At 39.7% G+C, this 27,428-nt stretch overlaps 1 protein-coding gene across 1 annotated transcript in view; it reads left to right on the forward strand.

Annotated features, from left to right (window-relative positions):
• LOC102809420 (G protein-coupled receptor-associated protein LMBRD2-like) overlaps positions 1 to 19,365 on the forward strand; it is a 33,850-nt gene extending 14,485 nt beyond the window's left edge. The window contains exons 5-12 of the mRNA XM_085503471.1: positions 124 to 334; positions 923 to 1,224; positions 1,975 to 2,227; positions 3,115 to 3,248; positions 4,190 to 4,298; positions 5,015 to 5,219; positions 5,957 to 6,151; positions 15,576 to 19,365. Of these exons, the coding sequence (XP_085359597.1) occupies positions 124 to 334; positions 923 to 1,224; positions 1,975 to 2,227; positions 3,115 to 3,248; positions 4,190 to 4,298; positions 5,015 to 5,219; positions 5,957 to 6,151; positions 15,576 to 15,808 (1,642 nt within the window). The 3' untranslated portion in view covers positions 15,809 to 19,365. The remainder of the gene's footprint in view (positions 1 to 123; positions 335 to 922; positions 1,225 to 1,974; positions 2,228 to 3,114; positions 3,249 to 4,189; positions 4,299 to 5,014; positions 5,220 to 5,956; positions 6,152 to 15,575) is intronic.
• Positions 19,366 to 27,428: the final 8,063 nt, after the last annotated feature.

Genomic DNA, 27,428 nt, shown 5'->3' on the forward strand with positions numbered 1-27,428 from the left:
ACATTACTAAATAATTTATCATATTAGTCTTAGCTATTGGTTATATAAATTGCACCATATGCAACTGACGAAAGGTGATGTCTTATTAACTGTATATTCTTGAACTACTTTATTTCTTGCCAGTGAGAAGTTATCTATCATCTTGGTAACCGCTAGCAACACTTGGGGTCTGTTTTTATTAGTTCTGCTACTTGGATACGGATTGGTGGAGGTACCAAGAAAGTATTGGAATGCTGCCAAGAAAGGTCACCAACTCTCTTTCACTTACTTTCAAATTGCAAAGCTTAGCACTGAAAAGTCTGAAGCAGAAGAAAACTTGGAAGATATTCTGGATGTAAGTTGATGTCTTATCCCATGAACTGAGCACTGGTGACACTCACTAGATGTGGCATTTTGTTGAGAATAATCTCAATACATAATTTCCACACATTGGGAGAAGTGGTGATAGCTATTAAGTGTAGTTGGTAAATTGTACAAGTTATAATTATTATGCAATATGTGATAATATTTCTTATGTTTCTTTAAAATGACATGCAAGACCTATTTTAAAGCGGTTCAGACCTAATTAAAAAAAATTAAACATCCTTTTATTGAATACTTTGAGAAAATAAGCACACCAGGTGATATTTTGAGAAATTATAGTCTGAATCCATGTAGAAAATGACAAAATCGTCATCTCATCATTGGGTTATGGTGTCTATGGTGAAATGATTGTATTGCGAGAAATATTGCAAGTGTACACGAAAGTATTACAAGTAATCATATCGACCAGTGAATAGTAGAATGCCATAATATACTGCTTTAGTGAACATTTGGATGTACTGTCAGGTGTATAATAATGAGGTAGGAGGTAGATTAGTATTTTCTTTATACACAATAAGAATTTTTCTCTTATGATTTGTTATGTGCACATTAATTTCAGGAAATAAAGAAAGCAGCAGAAGCCATTCGTTATAATCACCCGCTACACAAACACATAGATACTATAATGACCAAATGTCCAGAGGAGTTTCAAGAGAAGGTTAGTAAGCGAACCATGGATGACTATGAAGACTATGGTAGCAATGACATAGAGATGCCTACACAGAGAACACTGGTTAAACTGCACAGTAAGGTTATATATGCTGTAATGCATGAGAGAAGAACTTATTTTGAATGGTGTAAGTTATTGGAACGGGCCTTTGAGTTGGAAGATGTAGAAAAGAATATTCTCAATGGTGATGGGTAAGTGACATGTCTCAATTATTTTCATGCCATGCTCATAATGATAATGTATGATTTTTAGTAGCAGCAGGACTAGATCCAGGTTTTGGAAACTACCCATGACTGAAGTATTTATCATGCCATTCAAATTCTGGCATTTGTTTTTGTCTCTTTCTGGTGAAATTGACTACCACATGTGTGTAAATGAGTGTATATCTGGATTTGTCCCTCAACAGGGGCAGATATCTGTCAATGTTAATGTTTTACACTTGGTTACAATAGTTTTCAAATTATGTAAAATATGGAATTTTTGTCTTTGATTTATAGTGAAAACTCTTTCTTCAGTACAATCTCTCTGAGAAAATAAATTTATATTAGAATTTGTCTATTCCCTTGAATTTGTGAATGAAAGTGTCCTAAGTGATAGAATTAGCTATTTCATTGAAAAAATGTACATGTTTATGAAAGGACGCCTCTCCTGTGTGAGTCTGATGCTAGGTGGAAATAGCATGCTGGGTAAAGTTTGCAACTGATTTATTGAGAAGGAGAGGGATATAAAAAGGAGTGCAGTCAAATTAGAGATTACAATTAACAATTAGAGATATTTAGTCATCATTGTGGCTTCTTGACCTTATTAATATTAGCCAGTGGACTTATCACATATTTTGACATCACACACTTCAATTGTCATCTGATCTTACATTATATCAAAATTACACACTCGTGTTTAATGTCATTCTTATCAACTAATAATAATATATTCTGTTCCAGGTATTTCAAACACACCTTCCAAAGTACCAGCAAAAGAAGCCTGTTTGGATCACTATACACTCCGAAGATAGAGTGGTATTGGAAAACTGTATTTTCCCCCTGGGTACTACGTTTTGTGGCTATTGTATTATCTATCTTCTCTGTGGCTGTCATCTGGTCAGAAGTTGTGTTTTTCAACAAAAATCCTATTCTCTCACTGTTTGCTATATTTGTGAACTTGGCTGCTGACAACTACAGTTATTTCTACATTGAGGTAAGGGGTAATGAAATAATTTGAAGTTTGATTCTGGCATAGTGTCATAGCTGTAGTTCTAAATGGCCACTCTCATCATTCTTTGCTAAATTCATTGAGGATCTTGCATACACTATGAATTGTGTATGTCATGCAAATTCAAGGCAGACTATTTGGTTATGTTAATCCAGCAATGTAATTAATTAATTCCTGTTTGAACAAAAGAAAACTTGAACTATTAAATTGGGTCTTGTCTGTTTCTGTCTGTCTGTGCCTGCCTGCCTGTCTGTCTGTGCCTGCCTGTCTGCCTGCCTGCCTGTCTGTCTGTGCCTGCCTGCCTGTCTGTCTGTCTGTCTGTCTGTCTGTCTGTCTGTGCACGCGTACATGCACGTGTGCGTCTGTTTGTCCAGAGCCATTACAATCTAATTTGTTACCTTGATGTCAGCCATTTTTGTTTTAATGTATGTGGTTCCTGAGCCATATATCTGAAATGCCTTAACTGAATGCAGTCAAACTTTACAGCTACATTATACATCATGTCATACTCATATGCATGCATTCATTTGATAATCCAATTAAGGATAGCTGAATGGCGGGATGCTGTTACAAAGCCATATTCTCTGACAAGTATTGACTGATTGAAATCATACTTTACAACTGCATTACACATCATGTCATGCATATTCACATGCATTTTTCTGATTTAAAATAGCTATTGACATAAACTTGATGGATTGTACAGTTAAGAATGGAAAAAATTAAAAGTTACAGCATATGTCCCTTTATCTGTTATGAATTGCAAAGTGACATGCACATGGACACAATGCAGGATTTGTTCATACTATGTTATCTGGAATAACACCTATACTATATAACAATGATATTTATTATGTGTATTTCCATTTCAGCTTGCGTCATTTCTAACCATAGCCTATATGAGTGTGTGTGCATATTATCCTATATTTAAGATTAGAGTGTTTAATTATTATTATTTAGCTGACCACCACCAGACTGATGAGAACAGCTTACTTTTCTCTGCCATGTAAGTATTCTTCAGTTAGTTGGTGGCTCCTGTTTTCTTATTCTTTCAAATCATTTACTTAGTACCTAAAATTATGTTTGGTTCAAGCATCATATTTGATCCCATGCAGTGTATTGATAGCATATAAAATACTTTATTTGTTCACATCATATATATACAGACTAAATGCCTATCAATTACTCACTACCATAGATAATTCATCAGGCCTAATCTACATTTATTTGTTCACATCATATATATACAGACTAAATGCCTATCAATTACTCACTACCATAGATAATTCATCTGGCCTAATCTACATTTATTTGTTCACATCATATATATACAGACTAAATGCCTATCAATTACTCACTACCATAGATAATTCATCAGGTCTAATCTACATTTATGTAATTATGTATTCTAAGTGATAGGATTTTCCCCTGTATTATTTGCATCTCAGCTTTTTTTTTTTAGAAATAAACTGCAAGAGATAGCACTGCAATTCAGTGGCGCCACCGAGTGGGGGAGATAGAGTTCTCCCTACCAGGATGTGGAGTTTTTGATAATAAGTTAAAATGGAGCATTCTATGCCGTTCTTGGGGCCAAAATTACTATCAGGCAGGTCACAGTTAAAGACTGTGGCCACATGTGATCCCTAGTCAATCAGAATTTTATGGTTGCCAGAAGATCTGCTCCCCAGGGTAAAGGGGTGCATAGCCATGGCATGTGGGCTCTACGCCCCTGTTCCCTTGTTTAAAAAAATATCTGCATCTGTTATGGAAACAACTTATTATGTTAAAGTGCTGCAATGGGTTGCTTCATGTTTGATATAATGCATGTATACATCACATGTAAAACACACAAAATTCAATCACACTGCTTGATGACTATGACACTTTAATCTACATTGAGCTGTTTTTTTTTTGTAATTTCTGATTTGTCAACTGTCTCTTCCTCAGTTTATTTTGCCGACTGACTCCACCATTATGTCTCAACTTCCTGGGTCTGATACATTTAGACAGCCATATTACAGGAGATGAAAATATGCTGGAGACTTCTTTTACTGCTGTGAGTACTACCTTTATCTAGTGACATGTAATATATATACATGTACTTTGTCAGTGCCTGTGATTAAATTCATATATTGGTAGAGGCTCATTTTGAATATATGCCCACCATATGATTGCATCCAGAAAGCTATCCTCTGATGGAATTTGTCAAGAGTGTGCTTTATTTGAGAGAGCTAATTTACTGAAGAATATTTTAATTTCCAAACTACAGTTTGTTGATAATGTGTATGACACAAGTTTGTTACAGCTATTGTATCAAGCTGCATGTTTTCAGGAAAGAGTTAATTCTATATATCCAAGTAAAATGCAAATTGAACTACAAATACATTCTTACTGTTATACATTTTCCCTGAATTGTAAAATTTGTGAATAATTATTTGGGCCAAATTAAACTGATTTACAGTAAATTAAAGGCACTCAAAGTGGGTAACGTGATTTACCATAGATTAAAGGCACTCAAAGAGGGTGACATGATTTACAGTAGATTAAAGGCAATCAAAGTGTGTAACATGATTTACAGTAGATTAAAGGCACTCAAAGTGGGTATGTAATTTACAGTAGATGAAAGGCACTCAAAGTGGGTAACATGATTTACCATAGATTAAAGGCAGTCAAAGAGGGTGGCATGTTTTACAAGTATAGTTTCTTTATTCTAACATTTGAACGCGTGTTAAATTAAATATTGTTTTTACCATTTCCTTGATTTCATTGTAGATTATGGGTCGTCATATGGATGTACTTCCTTTCATGGCTGATGGTTTCTATATTTATTATCCAATCACTGTGGTAGTCCTGTGTATTGCTACCTACTTTAGTCTAGGTAGTCGGTGTTTAGGATTTCTGGGATTCCAGCAGTTCATTGGAGAGGATGAGATGACACAAGATTACACTGATGAAGGAAGGGAAATAGTCAAAAGAGGTTAGTGTACATGTATTTTACTGGTAGTGTATAGTGGTTGTTTCTCTGGGATCATGGTTGACTGGTCCCAATCCTATCTGGAATTGAAATGACAGACTGTTAATGGTGGCCATTTTTGTGCTAAAAAATCATCAAATATCAAGCATTTCTTCCATTTATGGATGTATTTGGTTCGAACTTATAACATACATTAGAAATTACGGGTTCCTGATGCACGTCATTTTATTTTTCAGATTGGATTCAAAACGGCTGACTGGTGGCCATTATGTTTTAATGTTTGGGCTTCTAGAGCCATATCTCTGACATGCTTTGACTGATTATGTTCAAATTTTATATATTCTTTATTCATCATGTTATAGATGTATACATGTATTCAAAATGGATTTTAATTATAGCTGTTCCAGAGCAATATCTCTCAATATGAACAAGTACTTGTTTGATGATCAGATACAAATGTCAATCATTTTAATGTTAAACAATCATCATAATCATTTCCTGACATGGTTATATTCCAGTTATATTACTATAAACAAAACTTTATATCTTAAATTCGATAACTAACGGGGACTGTGCCATGCATGGCTTGTTTTCCATTGTTTTTTGTTCTTGATCAGAATTTTAAATTGTCAAAGGCGCAGAAAGTTTTGACTTGTCAAATCTAGAAATAACTTTTATATATATAAATGTGTTCTACATGCATACACTTGACAAATCATTCAACTGTTAACGCTTTATAGAAAAAAGACGGAGGCAAAGGGCAGAAGATGGTGAGACAAGAAGACGTGAATTTTTCAACAGATATGGTCCAAATAATGGTCATGGTTACTCATCTGGTGACTATTCTTCGAGTGAAAATGGTCGATACAGTCATAACCGAGAAAGTGATAATGGTACTGTCAAAGGAACTACAAAATCTTACAATGATACCAGAGGTTAGTTATTTGAAACTTCTTTTAGACTATATTCTTTTCGTTACCAAAAAAATTATGCTACAATGCTATATTACAATATTGCAATATGTGGAAATATCAATATTTTTATTTAGTTTGACTGTAAAGTAATTTACAATGTGTGATTTCTATTTAAAAACCAAATTAAGGCATTTTTATGGTCATGACAATTTGCTTCACAATCAGATAAAAAATGGCAGACAAGCAGCCCTTTTGTTTTTTGAAAATATGGTATCGTGGACATGCTTTGTCAGTTGTTATTCAAATTTGGTACATACATTCTACATGTTATAATACATGTCTATGGCAATTTGTTTCACAATTGGATCAAAGATGGTCGACTGGCAGCCATTTCATTTTTGGCCATACTACTATCTATGATACCCATGTACAGTCTCATATTTTTGTCACATTCATCATACATAATACATGGCTATGTTTTTTTTCTAAAGGCTTATTAAATATTTATAGTCAAAAAATTAAAATAATAACAAAAATTAATAAATCTGAAAAAAAAATGTACATGGATCTTTTAGTATAACATGAGTGAGTCTAGTTGCCATTGAATTCATGAATGGTAAGATTTAGATTTTTCTGAGATGTGTATTAGCATGTACTATAGATTATTATGACTATATGTATTTGTGTAAAATATTATCAAAGATACAATGTATGCTAGTCACTTTGGTACACATTCATGTTTGACTTGTGCTTTGATTTCATTAAATTGTAAAGTGTCTTAATTTCCCACATGAAAACTTTGTTAGAAATTGGGGTAACATAACAGTTTAGCTGGCACACACTTAATATAATACTGGAGTTTGGATACAAAAATTGCATAAATATTAGAAATAGCAAATAGCAATGTTTGTGACCATATATCAAATCACCTGGTAACATGACCAGCGATTTGTATATCCAATTTGATTGCATATACCGTACTCAACCGCGTTAGCGCCCATACCCAGGCATGCGCCCACCCCCCACTTTTGCGCAATTTTCATATTTGGGGTCACATTCGGCAAAGCACCCACCCCTTTAAAATGCAACTAATTGGAAACTTGGTCTTGCGTAATGAATCTTGGTAAATCGTTTTTATATGATACAGCGTGGATATTGACCGCTGTGAATATGTTGTGACCACGGTAAGTGTGCATAAACTATGCTTCGACAATGACCTGTTAATACAAGTAAAACGGCTAGTTACTAGTTTTTTGGAAAAACCATGTCGTTTATTCCCTGAAATCAATTCCAACAGATCGTACTTAGACATCGATAATTCACTTCCGCATTGCGTTACCGGAAAGTCTTCGCGAATTTCCAAAGAATTGCGTCGTTACAACACAGCATTCTGATTGGTTAATAACCACCTTGACCCATTAGGTCAAAGGACGCTGCTGTAGATCAAATCTGCAAATGCATCATGGCGGAAAGTGATTTTCATTGAAAGTTTGCGTACGATCCAACACCTTCGTCAGTGGAGATAATGATGCGAATTTTGACTTCAACTGTGTTCCAACAGACTCTAATGCTTTTAATTTCGTAAATTCTGGGGGTACGTAAATAATATTGTAATAAAATGTGCATATTTTTTGTCATCATTTCTGTTTCTTCATTGTGAAAATCAATGACGTCGCAACTAATTAGCTCCGCTGTCGACTTTGTCGAGCGAAGCTTATCATATGAGTGATTGTCCGTCGTCGTCGTCCGTGTCAATGTTTTACTTTTTCAACTTCTTCTTGAAAACTACAAGCCTGAATGCTTTGATACTTGGTGTATATGTACCTTGGGTAGACCTCTCTCAGATTTGTTCATTTCATGATGATATCTTCAATTCTCTAATTTTTGTCATTTTTGATAAAAAGTGATATTTTCGACTTCTTGTTAAAAACCGTCCAATTGTCCAATTGCTTTTATATTACATATATAGGTACTACATGTGGACCTCTCTCAGATTTGTTCATTTTGTAATGATATCTTTAATTCTCTAATTTTAAAGAATATTTTTGTAATTTTTGGTAAAAAGTAATATTTTTGACTTCTTGTTAAAAACCGCAAGTCCAATTGCTTTTATATTACATATATAGGTACTACATGTAGACCTCTATCAGATTTGTTCATTTTGTGATGATATCGTTAATTCTCTAATTTTGGTGAATATTTTTGTCATTTTTGGTAAAAAGTGATATTTTCAACTTCTTGTTGAAAACCGCAAGTTTGATTGCTTTTACATGTATAATACATATATAGGTATTACATGTGGACTTCTTTCAGATTTGTCCCATTGCTTTTTATATATATATATTGTTCATTTTCTAATGATATCTTCAGTTCTTTAATTGTAATGTGCATTGCTAACAGCGGAGCTATCTCAGCCGAGAGGCTGCTTGTTTTGTAATTTGATTTTCCTTCAAAGACGTAATCTGTCACATGATGAATCAAAATTTTCATTTGCATTCTTTTTCAAGGGGGGTGCTCGGGTAAGCGCCCACCCCTAAAAATTCATAATTTTCCGAGTTGAGGCCCCTGGGTGCTAACGTGGTCGAGTACGGTATTATGCATGTAGTAATACATGTCCATATTCACTACGTTCAATTACCCACCATAGACTCCGGTCAGTCAAAATGACTATTTTGAACTGTAGGCATTAATCAGCGATTCTGCCGGTGACGGAGAGATAGAATCCAGGTCAGGGGAAGCCCCATGACCTCAAGATTCTTTTACCCCTTACGTCACGAACCCACGTGACCGAGGCCACCTGGCAGCGCCACAGGTAGCCGTCCTTCACTCTTAATTTCTCTCCGCCTCGAGTGGAGATGAAATCTAGCGAGCTCTGCTGGATCGCCTGCCTTTTTTTCCTGTCCGGATTTATGGCTTGGGTTGTTGCCGCTGCTTGGCATCCGACATTGTAGCTGGTAGGATAAGTTTTCCTTGTCATTTTTACCCTCGTGTCGTTTTCCCCTTTGTGTGTAGTATTTTTCACAGCAAAGAAATCAAAATCCGGCGCCACTACGTAGTCACATGTTGATTTCATGGCGGTACCTTTTACAACTGTAATTCGTCTCCCTCATGCATGTTGTCTTTTATTTTTAATGTATTTAGCAATATATCGATGTAATGACAGCTCCAAGGCTCGCTGCCTTTTTCTTCCGGTCTCCTCGTCTTTCGAGCCGACCGTACAGTGGTTTATTCAGAATCTACCAGCATAGAACCCGGGGTTTTTTGCGTGAAAGCGTGTTTTTTTCACTAGAGTTCTGAGGCCTGAGATTTTCTTTCAGTGCCATCAAAATCGCTGACACTGACCGCGTCACAGCAAGGTCGCGCGTCCAGTAAACAAATCGGTTAAAGTGAGTTGCGTGTTTTCCATGAGTGGAAAGTCCTCACGCTCGGCTACCGGTACTTCATGTACCTGGACGTCGAGTAAGAGGCCCGACGGCGGAGGTACCAATATTTTCTCGGTCTCCCCCGCTGATCGGAGGGCATCCTCACAGTCTGTTTTTTCAGGCGGTGTTTTTTACCCGATTTTACCGGCTGCAGCGAGGCTGTGCCCCTGGAGGCTTTCCTCCTATGGGGCCCGTTACGGGTCTCTTCGTGGACCCTTCCTCGCACGGCGCCGAGTTTGCCTCCGAGTTGAGGGCTTTGGTCGAAGGACTGTCGGGGCAATTGCGTCCCTGGCAGGCCGGGTAGATCAGACGCAGTCGGAGCGAGCTGTCTCCACTGTGTCCCCTCGGTGGGCAAGCAGGAAGAGACACGAAAGCACGTTTGCATTCAAACACGTCTCTTCCAGGGAACCCCCGTTCCCAGTCACGGCTCTCCCACTATTTTGGGGGGTGGCCGAGGCTCAGGCTAATTGCACCGGTCCTTCTCTGGATCCGCGGGCACTGAATGTCAACGGGGTGCTGGCAGCCAAGTCTCCGATCTCGGGGCAGGGCTTTCAGGGCAGGGCACGCGTTGACCCCCCCAACTTTCAGCCAGCTAGGGTTCGTCACGCGGTAACGGTACAACGGTAACGAATTTATCCTTGTGTCCGGTCCCCGCTGTGGGTTTTGACTCCTTTCTTACCGACCCACGGGCGTCCCCAGAGGGAACCGACCGTCATGAGATGCACAGTCGAACACGCTCCCTCTCGCATATTTTAAGCTAAAGGAGACGCGTTGGATACAGCCGGTACTCCGGGCGGTCCCTCAGAGTCTTCCATCTGTATGACTCGGTGAGCCACGCTTTTGGGGTGAGGCGGAGTATCATCGATCCCAGTGATACGATGTATATACCCCCACCCTTGATCCTAAAGCGACCACCTAAGGTTGCTTCAACGCTTATGGGATCACGGGCGTCGGGATCCAAAGCAACCCCGTTGGCACATCTCTCCCCTGTCCGTCTGAGTGCGGAGTGGGGCGCAGAGCACGCAAAACGGTGTTGATGGGCGGCGTTGGTCAGCCGCGGAGGATGTAATGCTTAAGGCCCCCGGGTGGGGATAACGTTAGACAACACTTCCCACTGGACCAAACGCTACCCGGTCGGTGTGTTTCGGGATCAGACCCCATAGTGTGGGATGAGACCAAAACGCCCCCAACCAGATTCCAAGTCTCCTTCCCCAGACCCCGGTACCACGAATTTGGCAAACCGGGCAAAGGGGGATAGCCGCTTTCCATGGGTGTCTTTGCCAATTGAGGACGACCCATCTAGCCCTGAGGGCAGAGTTGCTTGAGCGCATTATTATGCGTGCCCATCACTCTGGTGACCTTGGAGGCAGAACGCACCAGCCTCCTAGACCAGACAACATTTTTACTGGTGGGCCACCGCACATCTACGTGCGACACCCCCTCGTGTTGCCTGGCTCGCTTGGCCAGGGCCACTACTGTGCTACGAGACGCGGCCTTAGACGCATGTGTTTTCACCGACAAGCTGAGCTGGGGTACGTCCCCCACCTCAGTGACGCAGACTGGACACCCTCCACCCTCTTTGTTCAGGGAATGGTGGGTACAGTCTCGGAGCTTCGGAGTGCAATGAATCAGAGGGTTCAGATCGAATTCGCTAGCCAGTTGGTCCTGCCATGGGCAAGCGGAGGGCACCCCAAGCACAGAAAACACAACGCCCTAGGGCGTTGTCCGCTAGCCAGAGTCAGCCAGGAGGCAAGTGCTTATACCCTTCCATGGGAGGGAAGGGTAGTGACGCGCCCCCAGGGAGGTAAGAGCCAGGTGGTGGCTCCTCACCCTCTCTGGGCGGACGTCTACCCGGCAGCAGGGGAAGCATGTTTGACGCTCACCTCTGCAACCGGGGGGGACAGGCACGTGTTCGGTGAGTGGCCAGGTCACAACTTAGTGACTACTTCAGGCCTTGGGGAACTCGCCTCATGGGGGAAGGGAGCACCCCCCCCCCCCCTTGCAACTGCCGAACACATGGCCACACATCCCTGTCGTACAGATTGCGCCGGTGTAGTCCGGTTTGGAGACGGCGGATGACCGATACCTGGACCTTTCCAGGTGGTGACATCCGTTTACGGCATACCGCTGAAATCTCCACTTCCCCCCGTCAGTGTCTCCCCTGTTGGGCACTGCCAGGGGACTCCTGCAAGGCGGAAGCAATCAGACAGGAAGTAGCAGTTTGCTGGGGAAAGACGCCATACACAGGGTACATCAGCCGGAACTAAGTCCAGGCTTCTACCCAAATGTGTTCGTAGTACCAAATCTACAAGTGGCAGGCGTCCAGTTTTGGACCTAGACAGACTGAATCAGTACGTGCCCCTCGGTTCCACATGGAGACACCATTCAGGGTTCTTCTCTCCATCCACCGTTTTGACTGGCTAGCCCCGCTAGACTTAAGCGGGGCCTACTTGCACGTACCGATGCACCTAGCGAGTTGCCATCTCCTTCGAATCGCCCACTGGGCCAAGTATTCGAACTTCGCCACACACCCCCCCCTCCCCCCCGTTCTGGTTAGGCACAGCGCCCTACGTGTTCACCAGAGGGATGAAACAGGTAGTGCTGCTGCTTCACCAGATGTCGGTACACCTCAATCCGTACCCAGACTACTGGTTACCAACAACCCGGGCAAGGGGTAATAGCCAAACGCATCAGGCTAACACAGGATTTACTTCACCAGTTGGGCTCGTTAGTAAATCGACAAGTCCCACCTCGAGCCAACGCGCAGTTGGTGTCCGTGGGCATGGAGTTTTGACACAGAGGTAAGCTTGGCTTAGCTATTTCAAGCATATTGCTTAGCGCTAAGCAGCCTAGCCGAATGCCTAGTCAGCGTTCCCTTGGTGTCCTTCCGTGAACTAATGCGGATCATCGGAATGATGACCTCGGTTCGAAGGGTCGTTCCCCAGGCCGCACTACGCAGCCGCCCGGTATAACGCTTGTTATAACGCCGAGCTCTCCTATGGGAACTAGATAAGCGAGTTCCGATCTCGGACCAAGTGAAGGAAGCCCTGCCCTGGTGGTCGTCACTGACCAACCTCGGGCAGAGGGGCCCCCTTGGACCCGCTCGCCGCAGGTATGACTCTGGTAACAAATGCCTCCCCCCAGGGTTGGGGAGCGCATCTATTGGACGAACAAGCCCAAGGATATGGCTCCCGCATAGTTTTGGGACCACCATATCAACCGGCTCGAACTGTGAGCAGTGTACTTAGCACTACCACGCTTTCTACCCGTAGTTCGAGACCACAGAGTCCTGCTCCGCACAGACAACGCAGCGGTGGTCTCCTTCAAGAAGGAGGGGGGAGGACGCATTCCCCATCGTTGTCAGTCCTAGCGGAGCAAAATCCTCCTTTGGTGCCTGGAATACAATGTGGAGCTAACCGCACACCACCTTCCAGGGGTGAGGAACAGTCTGGTGACGCCCTTTCAGGGCGACTCCGTCTCCAGAACACGGAGTGGCTGATACCCCAGTGGGTAGCCTCCAGGCTGTTTCGGCTGTGGACGATCCAAGGTTAGACCATTTGCCGCACCCCGGAACACCAAGCTCCCGACGTACGCAACACTCCTGCTGACTCCAGGAGCCTGGGCCAGGGTCGCTTTGCTACCCCGCGGATCCACTTAGTTGTGTATGCTTTTCCTCCCTCCCCGCTAGTCCACCGGGCACCGGAGAAGACTTCGACAGGTGCACACCTGCATATTATCATTGGTCACACCCAATTGGCCAAACAGGGCCGAGTTTCCACTTCTGTCGGAAACGATAGTCGAAACACCAGTAGTGCTTCCGGACTTACCGGACATGCCGTCCCAACCAGACGGCGCACTACCACGAGCCCAGCGGGTATCACTTACCCGCATAGAGGCTCTCATTAGACCCGCACATACAAAAGCTTTATCTGAGCGGGCTGCCAACGTCCTGGCCAGGGCGAACAGGGATTCTACCAATGCAGCCTACATTTCTAGGCTGCGAGCATACACTGGTTAGTGTAGCGGGAGGGAGATTGATCGATACCATTCCTCTATTGGCCAGGTAGCAGGCTCCTTCGTCCACCGGTTTGACGAAGTGGGTTTGTCCTACGCAACGATCGTTGGCTACAGGTCGGCCCTGTGCCCCACCATTCAAACGTACGGGAACAAGACTAACCGATTGTCCTACTATTAGGAGACTATTTACTGCTTTCCAGACGCTGAGACCCCATGCAAGGGAACTGCCCAACTGGGACTTGTCGGCTGTGTTGTCCGCTCTAAGCAGACCGCCTTTTGAGCCTCTTCAATCAGCACCACTCAATTTTTTGATGTGGAAAATAGTCTTCCTACTGGCCCTCGCCTCAGGTAGGCGCCGGTCAAAGCTAGGCGCGCACTATCCTTTGCGGACGGTTGTGCCGCTTTTATGGGCGATCAAGTTGTACTAAGACACGAATCGGGTTCTCGCCAAGAACCAAATCCCAGGACACGATCCTCAACCGATCGTCATCCCCCGGCTGGCAAATATTGTCAGTCCGGAAGATCAGGAGGAATTGCTTCTCTGCCCAGTCCGAGCGCTGAGTTGCTACGAGAACTGTACCAGGTTTTCTAGACGGGGAACCAAACACATGTTTTTGTGTTACGGCCCTGACAAGCGGGATAAGCCGGTTTCCCCGACTTCCATCCCCAGGTGGATTACTGCGACTGTACTGGAGGTCTATAATACACTATCCTCCTCAACACAGACCTTGCAGAGACACCAAGTACAAGAACATGAGGTCCGTGCGATTGCTAACTCACTAGCGCTAGCGTCAGGTGCCCCCCTCAAACACATTCTGAGGGCAGGCTTCTGGAGAACGCAGAACGTCTTCATCAACTACTACCTAGGAGACACCCAATCTATTGAGCAGGGTCTCTTCAGGTTAGGCCCCGTCGTAGCGGGTCAGACCTTGTTTGCTGACCCAGCCCGAACGACTGCAGGGGCCTCTGCGCATAGGCGATAAGTCAGTCTCTGCATTTTTGCGGGCAGATTGTCTGTTCCACTAGCACTTCCTGGAAGCTCCCAGGTTTCGCTTCTGTCGACCTACGCCCTCATGCGAACTGTTTCGGTCCTACTTCAAGCTTATCACCCCGAGTTCGGCTTGGGTCTAGCTTTCTCGGGCACACCGAACCCTGTCACCACAGCAGCATTGGCTTCTTGCTTCTGGGACAGCACAGGCAAGGTAAGACACCACCCTTCTTGGGTCTTAACTTAGGTTTTTGGGTTTGTTTTTCATCCCGGACTGGGGGAAAGTCTTTCATCATTCTCCTTTTTTTTCTGTTTGCTCGGAAAAACCCGCCACCTATCGGTGTCTGACTCTGCCTATAGTTCAAAATAGTCATTTTGACTGACCGGAGTCTATGGTGGGTAATTGAACGTAGTGAATTTAGGCGAGGGTTCTCCGAACCCGCCTATTCACATAGTTCATACCCACCATAGACTCCGGGTCCCCCCCAACCTCCCCACTCGTTCCGTCGCGTTGGTCTAAGTCCTCGAGGCGGAGAGAAAGGAACCAGAGTGAAGGACGGCTACCTGTGGCGCTGCCAGGTGGCCTCGGTCACGTGGGTTCGTGACGTAAGGGGTAAAAGAATCTTGAGGTCATGGGGCTTCCCCTGACCTGGATTCTATCTCTCCGTCACCGGCAGAAGCGCTGATTAATGCCTACAGTTCAAAATAGTCATTTTGACTGACCGGAGTCTATGGTGGGTATGAACTATGTGAGTAGGCGGGTTCAGAGAACCCTCGCCTAAAACAATCAGTTAGTGATTAGATAAAATACAACAGACTTGCATCCATCTTGTTTTTTGGCCATAATACTTTATCTTAGGTATGAATAACATTTCCCCTAAATACAACGGGACTATGTCATTAATGATGACTACCGTAGTTGTTTTTTTGATTGTCACTGTATTTACGGTCTAATATGTTTCATATTTTCTGATATCTTGAATATAATAGATGTACTTATTTTTTATTTTCTTCGCAGCTAAATTTACAAAAAACTCACAACTGCCGGATAGTGACAGGGTAGAACTATTGAAAGTAACAGAGCCAGTTGATTACAGTGAGAACCAAGTCAATGATTACACCGATGACTTGTCTGTGAATGCTGACAGATCAAGTAATTCCCGATATGCAGGATACTCCTGGAATAATACACGGAGTTCAGGTTACTCTGCCAGAACTGGGAGAGGAAGTGGAATATTTGATGATGTTTAGATGTTTATTGCCAGTGTGCCCTCTAAGCTAATATGACACGTCACTGACATAGTTGTTTTAGTTCACTGGTGTGTCATTGCCAGTGTGCCCTCTAAGCTAATATGACACGCCACTGACATAGTTGTTCTAGTTCACTGGTGTGTCATTGCCAGTGTGCCCTCTAAGCTGATATGACACGCCACTGACATAGTTGTTCTAGTTCACTGGTGTGTCATTGCCAGTGTGCCCTCTAAGCTGATATGACACGCCACTGACATAGTTGTTCTAGTTCACTGGTGTGTCATTGCCAGTGTGCCCTCTAAGCTAATATGACACGCCACTGACATAGTTGTTCTAGTTCACTGGTGTGTCATTGCCAGTGTGCCCTCTAAGCTAATATGACACGTCACTGACATAGTTGTTTTAGTTCACTGGTGTGTCATTGCCAGTGTGCCCTCTAAGCTAATATGACACGCCACTGACATAGTTGTTCTAGTTCACTGGTGTGTCATTGCCAGTGTGCCCTCTAAGCTAATATGACACGTCACTGACATAGTTGTTTTAGTTCACTGGTGTGTCATTGCCAGTGTGCCCTCTAAGCTAATATGACATGCCACTGACATAGTTGTTCTAGTTCACTGGTGTGTCATTGCCAGTGTGCCCTCTAAGCTAATATGACACGCCACTGACATAGTTGTTCTAGTTCACTGGTGTGTCATTGCCAGTGTGCCCTCTAAGCTGATATGACACGCCACTGACATAGTTGTTTTAGTTCACTGGTGTGTCATTGCCAGTGTGCCCTCTAAGCTGATATGACACGCCACTGACATAGTTGTTCTAGTTCACTGGTGTGTCATTGCCAGTGTGCCCTCTAAGCTAATATGACATGCCACTGACATAGTTGTTCTAGTTCACTAGTGTGTCATTGACAGTGTGCCCTCTAAGCTGATATGACACGCCACTGACATAGTTGTTTTAGTTCACTGGTGTGTCATTGCCAGTGTGCCCTCTAAGCTAATATGACATGCCACTGACATAGTTATTCTAGTTCACTGGTGTGTCATTGCCAGTGTGCCCTCTAAGCTGATATGACACGCCACTGACATAGTTGTTTTAGTTCACTGGTGTGTCATTGCCAGTGTGCCCTCTAAGCTGATATGACACGCCACTGACATAGTTGTTCTAGTTCACTGGTGTGTCATTGCCAGTGTGCCCTCTAAGCTAATATGACATGCCACTGACATAGTTGTTCTAGTTCACTGGTGTGTCATTGACAGTGTGCCCTCTAAGCTGATATGACACGCCACGCCACTGACGTAGTTGTCTTAGTTCACTAGTGTGTCATTGATGCAACAAAAAATCCTTTTACAATAGTATGGAATTTGGTAAAATATTATTCACATTTTATTAACACAATATGTGTAAACACAAAGGAAATCAGGGACCAAGACATTTTTGTTTGTGCTTCAAGTCTCTTATACAGTATAATTATATTTATTTCTTGAAGACTGACTGCTCCAGCATGGGGGTTCCTATTTTGACTCAATATTTACTGCAAAACCTGTCTTGTTAGAGGGCACACTGCTCATTGTACTAAGACTACAAGCTTCAGTTTCAATGCTGATTGTCCATATGCAAAGTAACATGCCAGGTATTCACTCTATTTTTTTTCAAATACAGTATTTCTGATGAAACATTCTGGACAATTTGATGTCTTTTCTTTGTTAATTTGGGACAAAATAGTCATTATTTCACATTACCTACATGTTTTGAAATTGTTTGAAAAGGTATGGCAAAAAAATTGTTTTTGTTTGTGAAAGGTAAAAATAATTTAACTTCAGCATTGAAAGAGTTAAAGCTACAATGCCATGTACATGTACAAATTATGGTTACAGATAATGATTGTGTTTAGAGTAACACTGTCATAGTTTTTTTTTTCAAACTCTGTGCATGCAATGTCTATGAAAATGTTAAAGTTGCAATATGAATGATGATAGGTATTTTTTTTTTAATATTGATGTTTGATACTAGATTTTGAGAACCACATTCAACTATCATTTATTGTGAACTAAAAAACTTCCATGACAGTCCCCCATGACCTCGTCCTGATGGTTTTTGAGTATGGAACTTATTTTTACTATTAATGCGATGTACTTTGCAGCTATATTTTCACAAGTGAAGAGAGTGAAAATACAGCAGGTAGTTTAGCATGCCATGAATAAATGCCATCTCCATCCCAGACTATCAGCGTCCAGAGAGTATGTAACATTGATTCATTTTAGATGATATAAAAGCTACACGATATAGAAACATCAATTTCTGAAGAAAACCAATACAGCTTAAGTAAGCTGTACATCACATTGGTTTTGACATTGATACTGCATCAGACTATGAAAGTGGCTCATTTATACAATTTACTGTGGAAGTACTGATTAGAAAGTATTATTACATGCATACATGGCTAATTTGCTTGGTTATTTCATAGACATTTCTTGATAATCTTGTTTGTACAAAAAATATTCTGGGGGTTTTACTATTCAAATATGCATAACTATAACATTAAATAATGTTCTACATCAACTGCCAATAAAACTCAACTTTAAAAGGGACTATTTTTTCTCATTTACATAGTTTTACAGTCAATACCAATATTATTGAGCAAGGTTGTAACAATGAATACTACAGTACATATGTAAGAATAGTAGTATATGTTCAGTGAAAAACTAATATTGATGTGATATTATTGTATGTACCAAAACATTCAGTGCACATGTGTACTAGTGAGTTTTCAAGCAAAATACTGTGTGCTACAAGGACATTAGCTCAATATTAATCACAGTTCATTGTATTCCTCAATGTGCAGTATCAAATAGCAGTATTGAAAATTACATGCTGTATCTTCAATGTGAAAATGTCACCAATGTACATGTATGTAGTCTGTGCTTCAAAGTTTGAGGCTTACATACAAAAACAGGCTGTGTATATTATTTAGTATCTATTATTACTGTATTTTACTTGGATGTACATAAGCTGCTTGCTATTTGAGGTAGACAGTAGTAGAAAATAACCCTGTCTATTTTTAAACAAAATTGTATTATTGGTTTCTCGGAAAAAATATAACTGTTGACTGTTATTACAAATATTGGTATTTATTCAGTAATTATTGTTTTTGATGCATTATTTAAATAGTTCAACAAGATCCTGCCATGGTGAGAAATACTTAATTTAAATTGAAAAATTATATATGTATCTGTAATTTATTATTCCATTTGTACATTGGGTTATGTTGTCATCATTTTGTATATTCACTAATTTTGGTAATGAATTGTATGTATTATATATATGGAATATTTTACTCAACTGGTTGCACAATACATAGTTGAATGTTTTTGTTTTTTTGTTTCAATTGTATAATAGACTGTATGCAATGAAAAACTGAAGCTAATAATTTACCTTAAGTCTTGCTTTAACATAAAAGATCTCTCATCTGATATGCACGAGTCCAGTAAACCCAAATTCCTAACCTTCCTCTATTGTAAATTTCATTCATGATGAGTAAAATTTAACTTGTTTTATCAGCTTTGCCATTGTGCAGTTAGTGTGGTATTATGACTCGCACATATTATTCTATCCAAATACTCCAAAAATTACTCAATGGTTGTGTCACAACTGTTATCAGCTACTTCAACATTTAGCGTCCAAATAACATCCGTCATCTAGTGTAATTCTTTATTTCCTGTGTAAATTATACTGCATCAATTGAGTATGACTTTATTCTGGAGAACACTTTATTGATACCCAATTTGCCATCTATTTTTCAAGGTATGAAAATGAGTTACATTACATTTACAAAAAAATTGTTATTTTGGTGCAGTTCAAGTTACATATTGTAATGTATATCTTGTTATGTTTCATGTGAGTAAATCTTAAACCGCAAAATACATAAATAAGTACATAAATGATTATTTATGGAATCTAGGTTTTTAGCTCAACAGATCGTAGGTCAGCTGAGCTATAGCCTATGATGCTGTGTCTGCAGTCTGGATGGACGAGGGTGGGCTACTTCTCAAACCGCTGAAATGTTTGACTTGATTAATGACTCCCGTGTGTGAAGCACACAATTGGAGTCTTTGCAGTTAGTGTGTCTGTATGTGTGTCCGTCAGTTCCATTGATATCTCAAGATCCATACATCGGTTTTGGATGAAACTTGGTGTTATAGATGCCCTGGGCTAATGCGCAGATTTGATTAGGTTTTGTTAGAAACCATGCATATTCACTACCTGATTTGCATGATAATTAGCAAATTTTTAGCTGTTCCATGACTGTTCCATTAATAATAATAATAATAATAATAATAATAACTTTATTTAATTAAGCGCAACAATTCCAACATATGAAGATCAAAGGCGCTGATACAATAAACAATCAGTCAAATATTAAAAGCACATTTAAATAAGTGCGTTTTCAGTCTGGATTTAAAAATGTCTACTGAAGGACTAGAACGAACAGACAGAGGTAATTCATTAAAAAGTTTAGGACCTAAATTTTCAAAAGCACGGTCTTTGTATAACACCTTGGACTTTTTACTACACACCTGACGAGTTTTAATAAGAAACTTTGATTCAGATCTTAAACTACGACTAGGTACATAAAATTCGATTAATTCACATAGATAATTTGGGGCAAAACCATACAAAGATTTATACACTAGTAAAAGTAATTTGAAATTGATTCTTTGTACAACTGGTAACCAATGAAGTTTAATAAAAATGTCTGTAATGTGGTCATATTTTCGAGCACGAGTGACAAGGCGGGCTGCTGCATTTTGTACACGAATAAGAGGTTTTATCTTAGTTACAGGGAGACCAGACAATAATGAATTACAGCTGTCTAAGCGAGAAGATATGAATGCATGTACCAACTTTTCAGTATCAGATTGGGATAATGATTTACGAATACGATTAATATTTCTTAGATGGGAATATCCAGATCTACAAATAGTAGAAATGTGTGTTTCCATAGATAGCTGCGAATCAAACAAGACACCTAAGTTTCTAGCACTTGACGAAGCACTAACCAATTCTTCACCAATTGCGATACTAGACAAAGGACACGAGTCTTGTGAGAATCTCCGAGACGACATGCACACAAATTCAGTTTTCGACACATTCAAAAGTAGGAAATTACAAGACATCCAATCGCTAACGTCTTGAATACATGTCTGAAGTATCACCCGGGCGCGAATTTGATCATCTTCAGAAACCGATAAATAAATCTGTGTGTCATCGGCGTAAAAATGATATTTTACGCCGTGACGTCGCAATAACTCGCCCAATGGACGCATGTACATTGAGAACAATAATGGCCCTAAGACGGAGCCCTGTGGAACACCGGTTTCTAATATAGACGTCATATCAGAAAATACATTTCCAATTTTCACTTTTTGAATGCGGTTACTCAAATACGACTCAAACCATTTGATGATGAGACCATTTAAACCAAAATTTGATCTCAACCTATCGATGAGAATCCTGTGATTCACAGTATCAAAAGCGGCTGAAAGATCCAAAAGTACGAGAGCAACTGAATTCTTAGAATTATCAATACTGCATAGTACATCGTTAGCGACCCGCAAAAGAGCCGTTCCATTGATATCTAAACAATGACTCTTTGGTTTTTTATGAAACTAGGTTCATAGATGCTCTAAACTAATGCCAGGTTTTGACTAGTTTGGGGTGAAAATCTGTGCATATTAATTACCTAATTTGCATAATGATGAGTAAATTTTCGTCTTTTCCACTGATATTTCAAGTACTAATCATCACATTTCAATGAAACTTGGTACCTAGATGTCATAGGACACTCCACGGACCTGATAATTGTTATGGTAATATCAGTACATATTATTTACCTCATTTGATAATTAATAAATTTTTAGCTTTTGATATTGCAAGTTGTGAGCATTACATTTTAATGAAACTTGGTACATAGATACTCGAACTACGCAAAGATTGATTGTTTTGGGATAAATATTCATGCATATTAATCACCTAATTTGCATAATTAGTTATTTTCGGCTTTTCCACTGATATCCGAAGTACTAATCATCACATTTCAATGAAACTTGGTACATCGATCCTCTAGAACTATGCAGATACCTGATTAGATTTGGAGTAAATAATTCTGCATATTAATTACCTTATTTGCATAATTAATTATTTTTCGACTCTTCTACTGATATCTTAAGTACTAATCACATTTCAATGAAACTTTGTACATAGATGCTCTAGGACAGTAGACAGACCTTATTAATTTTGGCTTAAAATCTGTACACATTAATTACCTAATTTGCATAATTAATCAATTTTAAGCTTTCACAGTGATATCTTAAGTACTAATTATTAGTCCCCGTTCGGACGTAGTCCGAAAACGGGGACTTATGTTTTGCCCTGTGTGCGTCCGTGCGTCCGTGATCACCTGTATCTCGAACATGCATGGACTGATTAAGTTCAAACTTCACTTACCGGTATACATCACACATTATATGGGACATATGCACATGCATTTTTTTCATGATCCGATTAACGATAGCCGAATAGCAGCCATTTTAAGGCCGAAAATGCATCAAAATCACACATTTTCACCATTCCGGACCCGGATCGCAGTTATGCATGGACGGATTTTGTTCAAATTTGGTGCATACATTAAACATAATAGGACCTTGATGCACGTCATTTTCTTTTTTTGGATCGGGTTTGAAATGGCCGACTGGCGGCCATTTTGTTTTAAAGAGTTCAGTTCTGGATCCGTATCTGAGACATGCTTGGATTGACCGAGTTCAAACTTCACACACACAAGGTACATCATGTCACAAATATGTATGTGCATTTGTTTCATGATCTCATTAACGATAGCCAAATGGCGGCCGCTTTAAGGCCGAAAATGCATTGAAATCGAACTTTTTCACCATTCCGGACCCAGATCTCAGTTATGCATGGACGGATTTCGTTCAAATTTGTACATACATTAAACATAATAGGACCTTGATACACATCTTTTTTTTTTCGGATCAAGTTCGAAATGGCTGACTGGCGGCCATTTTGTTTTAAAGAATTCAGTTCTGGATTCGTATCCGAGACATGTCTGGATTGATCAAGTTCAAACTTCACACACACAAGGTACATCATGTCAAAAATATGTATGTACATTTGTTTCATGATCTCATTACCGATAGCCAAATGGCGGCCGCTTTAAGGCCGAAAATGCATTGAAATCGCACATTTTCATCATTCCGGACCCAGATCTCAGTTATGCATGGACGGATTTCGTTCAATTTTGTACATACATTAAACATAATAGGACCTTGATACACGTCTTTTTTTTCCGGATCAAGTTCGAAATGGCTGACTGGCGGCCATTTTGTTTTAAAGAATTCAGTTCTAGATTCGTATCCGAGACATGTCTGGATTGATCAAGTTCAAACTTCACACACACACACAAGGTACATCATGTCAAAAATATGTATGTGCATTTGTTTCATGATCTCATTATCGATAGCCAAATGGCGGCCGCTTTAAGGCCGAAAATGCATTGAAATCGCACATTTTCATCATTCCGGACCCAGATCTTAGTTATGCATGAACGGATTTCGTTAAAATTTGGTACATACATTAAACATAATAGGACCTTGATGCACGTCATTTTTTTTTTCCGGATCAAGTTCGAAATGACCGACTGGCGGCCATTTTGTTAAAGAATTCAGTTCTGGATCCGTATCCAAGACATGTCTGGATTGATCAAGTTCAAACTTCACACACACATGGTATATCATGTCACAAATAGATATGTGCATTTGTTTCATGATCCGCTTAACAATAGCTGAATGATGGCCATTTTAAGGCTGAAAATGCATCAAAATCACGTATTTTCACAATTCCGGAACCGGATCTCAGTCATGCATGGATGGATTTTGTTCAGATTTAGTACAATGTGTTGTACATATGCAGGTGCATTTCGGTCATGATCTGCTTTGAATGTATATGTCACTCAAATATGAACAGAACGGGGACGTGTCATTGACAATGACTTGTTCCATTTCAATGTAACTTGATAGATTGTCTGTTACATTGTGCAGACCTTATTAGTTTTTCACTTAAATTTGTAACTTAACTATAATTAGTTTCAGCTTTTCCATCAATATCTCAAGTACAAGTAATTTCAAATTAATTTTTACTGTGTCTCCAATACTCTCGGCACACGGGAGTTCTTTCTAAGCTTTTTAGCTCCGCTGTCGACTTTGTCGAGCGGAGCTTATCATATGAGTGATTGTCCGTCGTCCGTCGTCTGTCGTCGTCGTCCGTCTCCGTGTCAATGTTTTACTTTTTCGACTTCTTCTTGAAAACTACAAGCCTGAATGCTTTGATACTTGGTGTATATGTACCTTGGGTAGACCTCTCTTAGATTTGTTCATTTCATGTTGATATCTTCAATTCTCTAATTTTGGTGAATATTTTTGTCATTTTTAGTAAAAAGTGATATTTTCGACTTCTTGTTGAAAACTGCAAGTGCAATTGCTTTGATATTACATATATAGGTACTACATGTGGACCTCTCTCAGATTTGTTCATTTCATGATGATATCTTCAATTCTCTAATTTTGGTGAATATTTTTGTCATTTTTAGTAAAAAGTGATATTTTCGACTTCTTGTTGAAAACCGCAAGTGCAATTGCTTTGATATTACATATATAGGTACTACATGTGGACCTCTCTCAGATTTGTTCATTTTGTAATGATATCTTTAATTCTCTAATTTTGGTGAATATTTTTGTCATTTTTGGTAAAAAGTGATATTTTCGACTTCTTGTTGAAAACCGCAAGTCCAATTGCTTTGATATTACATATATAAGTACTACATGTCGACCTCTCTCAGATTTGTTCATTTTGTAATGATATCTTCAATTCTCTAATTTTGGTGAATATTTTTGTAATTTTTGGTAAAAAGTGATATTTTCGACTTCTTGTTGAAAACCGCAAGTCCAATTGCTTTGATATTACATATATAGGTACTACATGTGACCCTCTCTCAGATTTGTTCATTTTGTAATGATATCTTTAATTCTCTAATTTTGGTGAATATTTTTGTAATTTTTGGTAAAAAGTGATATTTTTGACTTCTTGTTGAAAACCGCAAGTCCAATTGCTTTGATATTACATATATAGGTACTACATGTGACCCTCTCTCAGATTTGTTCATTTTGTAATGATATCTTTAATTCTCTAATTTCGGTGAATAGTTTTGTAATTTTTGGTAAAAAGTGATATTTTCGACTTCTTGTTGAAAACCGCAAGTCCAATTGCTTTGATATTACATATATAGGTACTACATGTGGACCTCTCCCAGATTTGTTCATTTCATAATGATATCTTTAATTCTCTAATTTTGATGAATATTTTTGTAATTTTTGGTAAAAAGTGATATTTTCGACTTCTTGTTGAAAACCGCAAGTCCGATTGCTTTGATATATTATACATATAGGTACTACATGTGGACCTCTCTCAGATTTGTTCATTTTCTAAGGATATCTTCTATTCTTTAATTGCCATGTGCATTGCTAACAGCGGAGCTATCTCAGCCGACAGGCTGCTTGTTTTGATTGTTCCACAAAAGTTGTGCAAATTAACTACCCAAAAATATTAAAATGATCGGGAAGTACTGTAATTCTTAATTTTTAGTGAATATTTTTCTAATGTTTAGCTCAACAGACCACAAGTCCAGCGTCTGGACTTAAAATGCTGAAAAGGTTGACTTGATTTTTGACAGTGAGTCTTTGCAGTTAGTGTGTCTGTGTGCATTTGTGGTGTCATTTAATTCTACACCTACTAAGCGTCAACAGACTCACCAAGTCGACCCTTACTATTTTCATAATTTATATTAATATTTAATCAAATTCTAGTCAAGTTTGTATAACTTAGGGCAAGAAAAGAGGGAAAGTCTGGTACAATGTAATATACCTAAGCTTCGCAAACAATTCTATGTTAAGGCGAAGGATATTCAACTTTTATTTAATTAAACTTGAATTAAAATGCAATTCTATGTTGAATTGCATTGTGATTGAGTTTAATTAAACTCTAATTAAAATACAACCCCATATAGAGACGTATTATAATCCAAACTCAATGGAACTACATGTATATTAAAAGTTGAACAAATGTTACAACAATGGTAAGACGTGTATTGGTGATCCGCTCCGTTCTACTCTGCTAGGATTGCCCTTAAAACACTTTTGTGTGCGTGTGTGATTTTCAGTGTCTTCACATATTAATTCTTCTGTGATTTTTTTTTTGACATCATAGCCATGGCAACAGCCAAAAAATAGCTTCACGCCAAATGTATCTCCTCTAATTTAGACAAAGTTACTATTTGTTTTTTTTTTGGTGTCTTTTTTTCATTACCAAAACATCCAACTCAAATTTGGGGTAACTTTTCACCAGGAACGGCTTTTAAACTCTTCTGTGATTTTTTTGCCTAGGCCAATTTTGTTCATACTTGGTAGACTGGTAATACCATCACTCAAGTTGCATGGTAAAATCTGAAAAATCCTGGTCCACCGTTACCATGGCAAAAGCCGAAAACCTGAATAAGTTTTTGAATAACTTCGCGTCAAATGTATCTACTCATACCAGTCTTGTAATAGCAGTGTTCAAACTTGCGTGAATATAACAAGCAGCCTGTCGGCTGAGATAGCTCCGCTGTTAGCAATGTACATTACTGTCACACGCAACGTAATATTACCGTAATTGGTATAGTACTGGTGTGATGGTTCAAATACCAAAATGGCAACAGTAACAGAAAGACTTCCCTGGCGGCGATGATAAAATACGAACACGGAGCCAACAGATGAGGTTTCAACTGGTACTGGTATTATTATACTCTGCAAACATCAAGTACAACAAGACAACTGGTGATGGTTATAGAACCATAACTGCCTCAGCTCAAAGATTGTTATATAATAAAGGAGAATGTGAAGGGAAATGTATTGTAATGTTACCTCTGTGTAATTTACAATATATCTGCATTAACCTTCACTGTGAAGGAAAATATGGGAATTGACTTAAATGACTGGTAAAAGCAAGGCTGGTCAAATTCTGCGAAATAGTAGTTAGCATTTCCAGATACGCAATCGACACATTGTGAGATATCAAAATATGGATGATAAACAGCAAGTGATATTCCAGAGATGTAGTTGGAATTGAAGCAAAGGAGTGAGGTATTAATCCATGAAACATACTCACACATATCCGTACATATCATCCTGTCTTATTGTGTATGGGCAAAGCTGTCATGCACACAATCGGGAAAAATATGTTATTACTGTAAATAATTATGAATAATAAAACTGAAAATAAAAACTATGAACAGTTAATAAGGAAAATATGTGATTTGCTATGCAGTTTCCAGAAAAATATTACAAGTCCCAGAAGTGCATACGAGTCGTCAAAACATACAGTTTGGTGACAGAACCCAAATGAGAAGTCTGGAGTCACAGAGAATACTCTCTAGCGAGTCACCCCACTTAAAACGTCATTACTGTGCCAATGACATTGAACTTTGCTCTTCCATAAAGCAGCAGTTTCCATC

Source organism: Saccoglossus kowalevskii, chromosome 9 (genome assembly GCF_978046115.1).
Source record: "Saccoglossus kowalevskii chromosome 9, keSacKowa6.1, whole genome shotgun sequence".
Lineage (NCBI taxonomy): Eukaryota > Metazoa > Hemichordata > Enteropneusta > Harrimaniidae > Saccoglossus > Saccoglossus kowalevskii.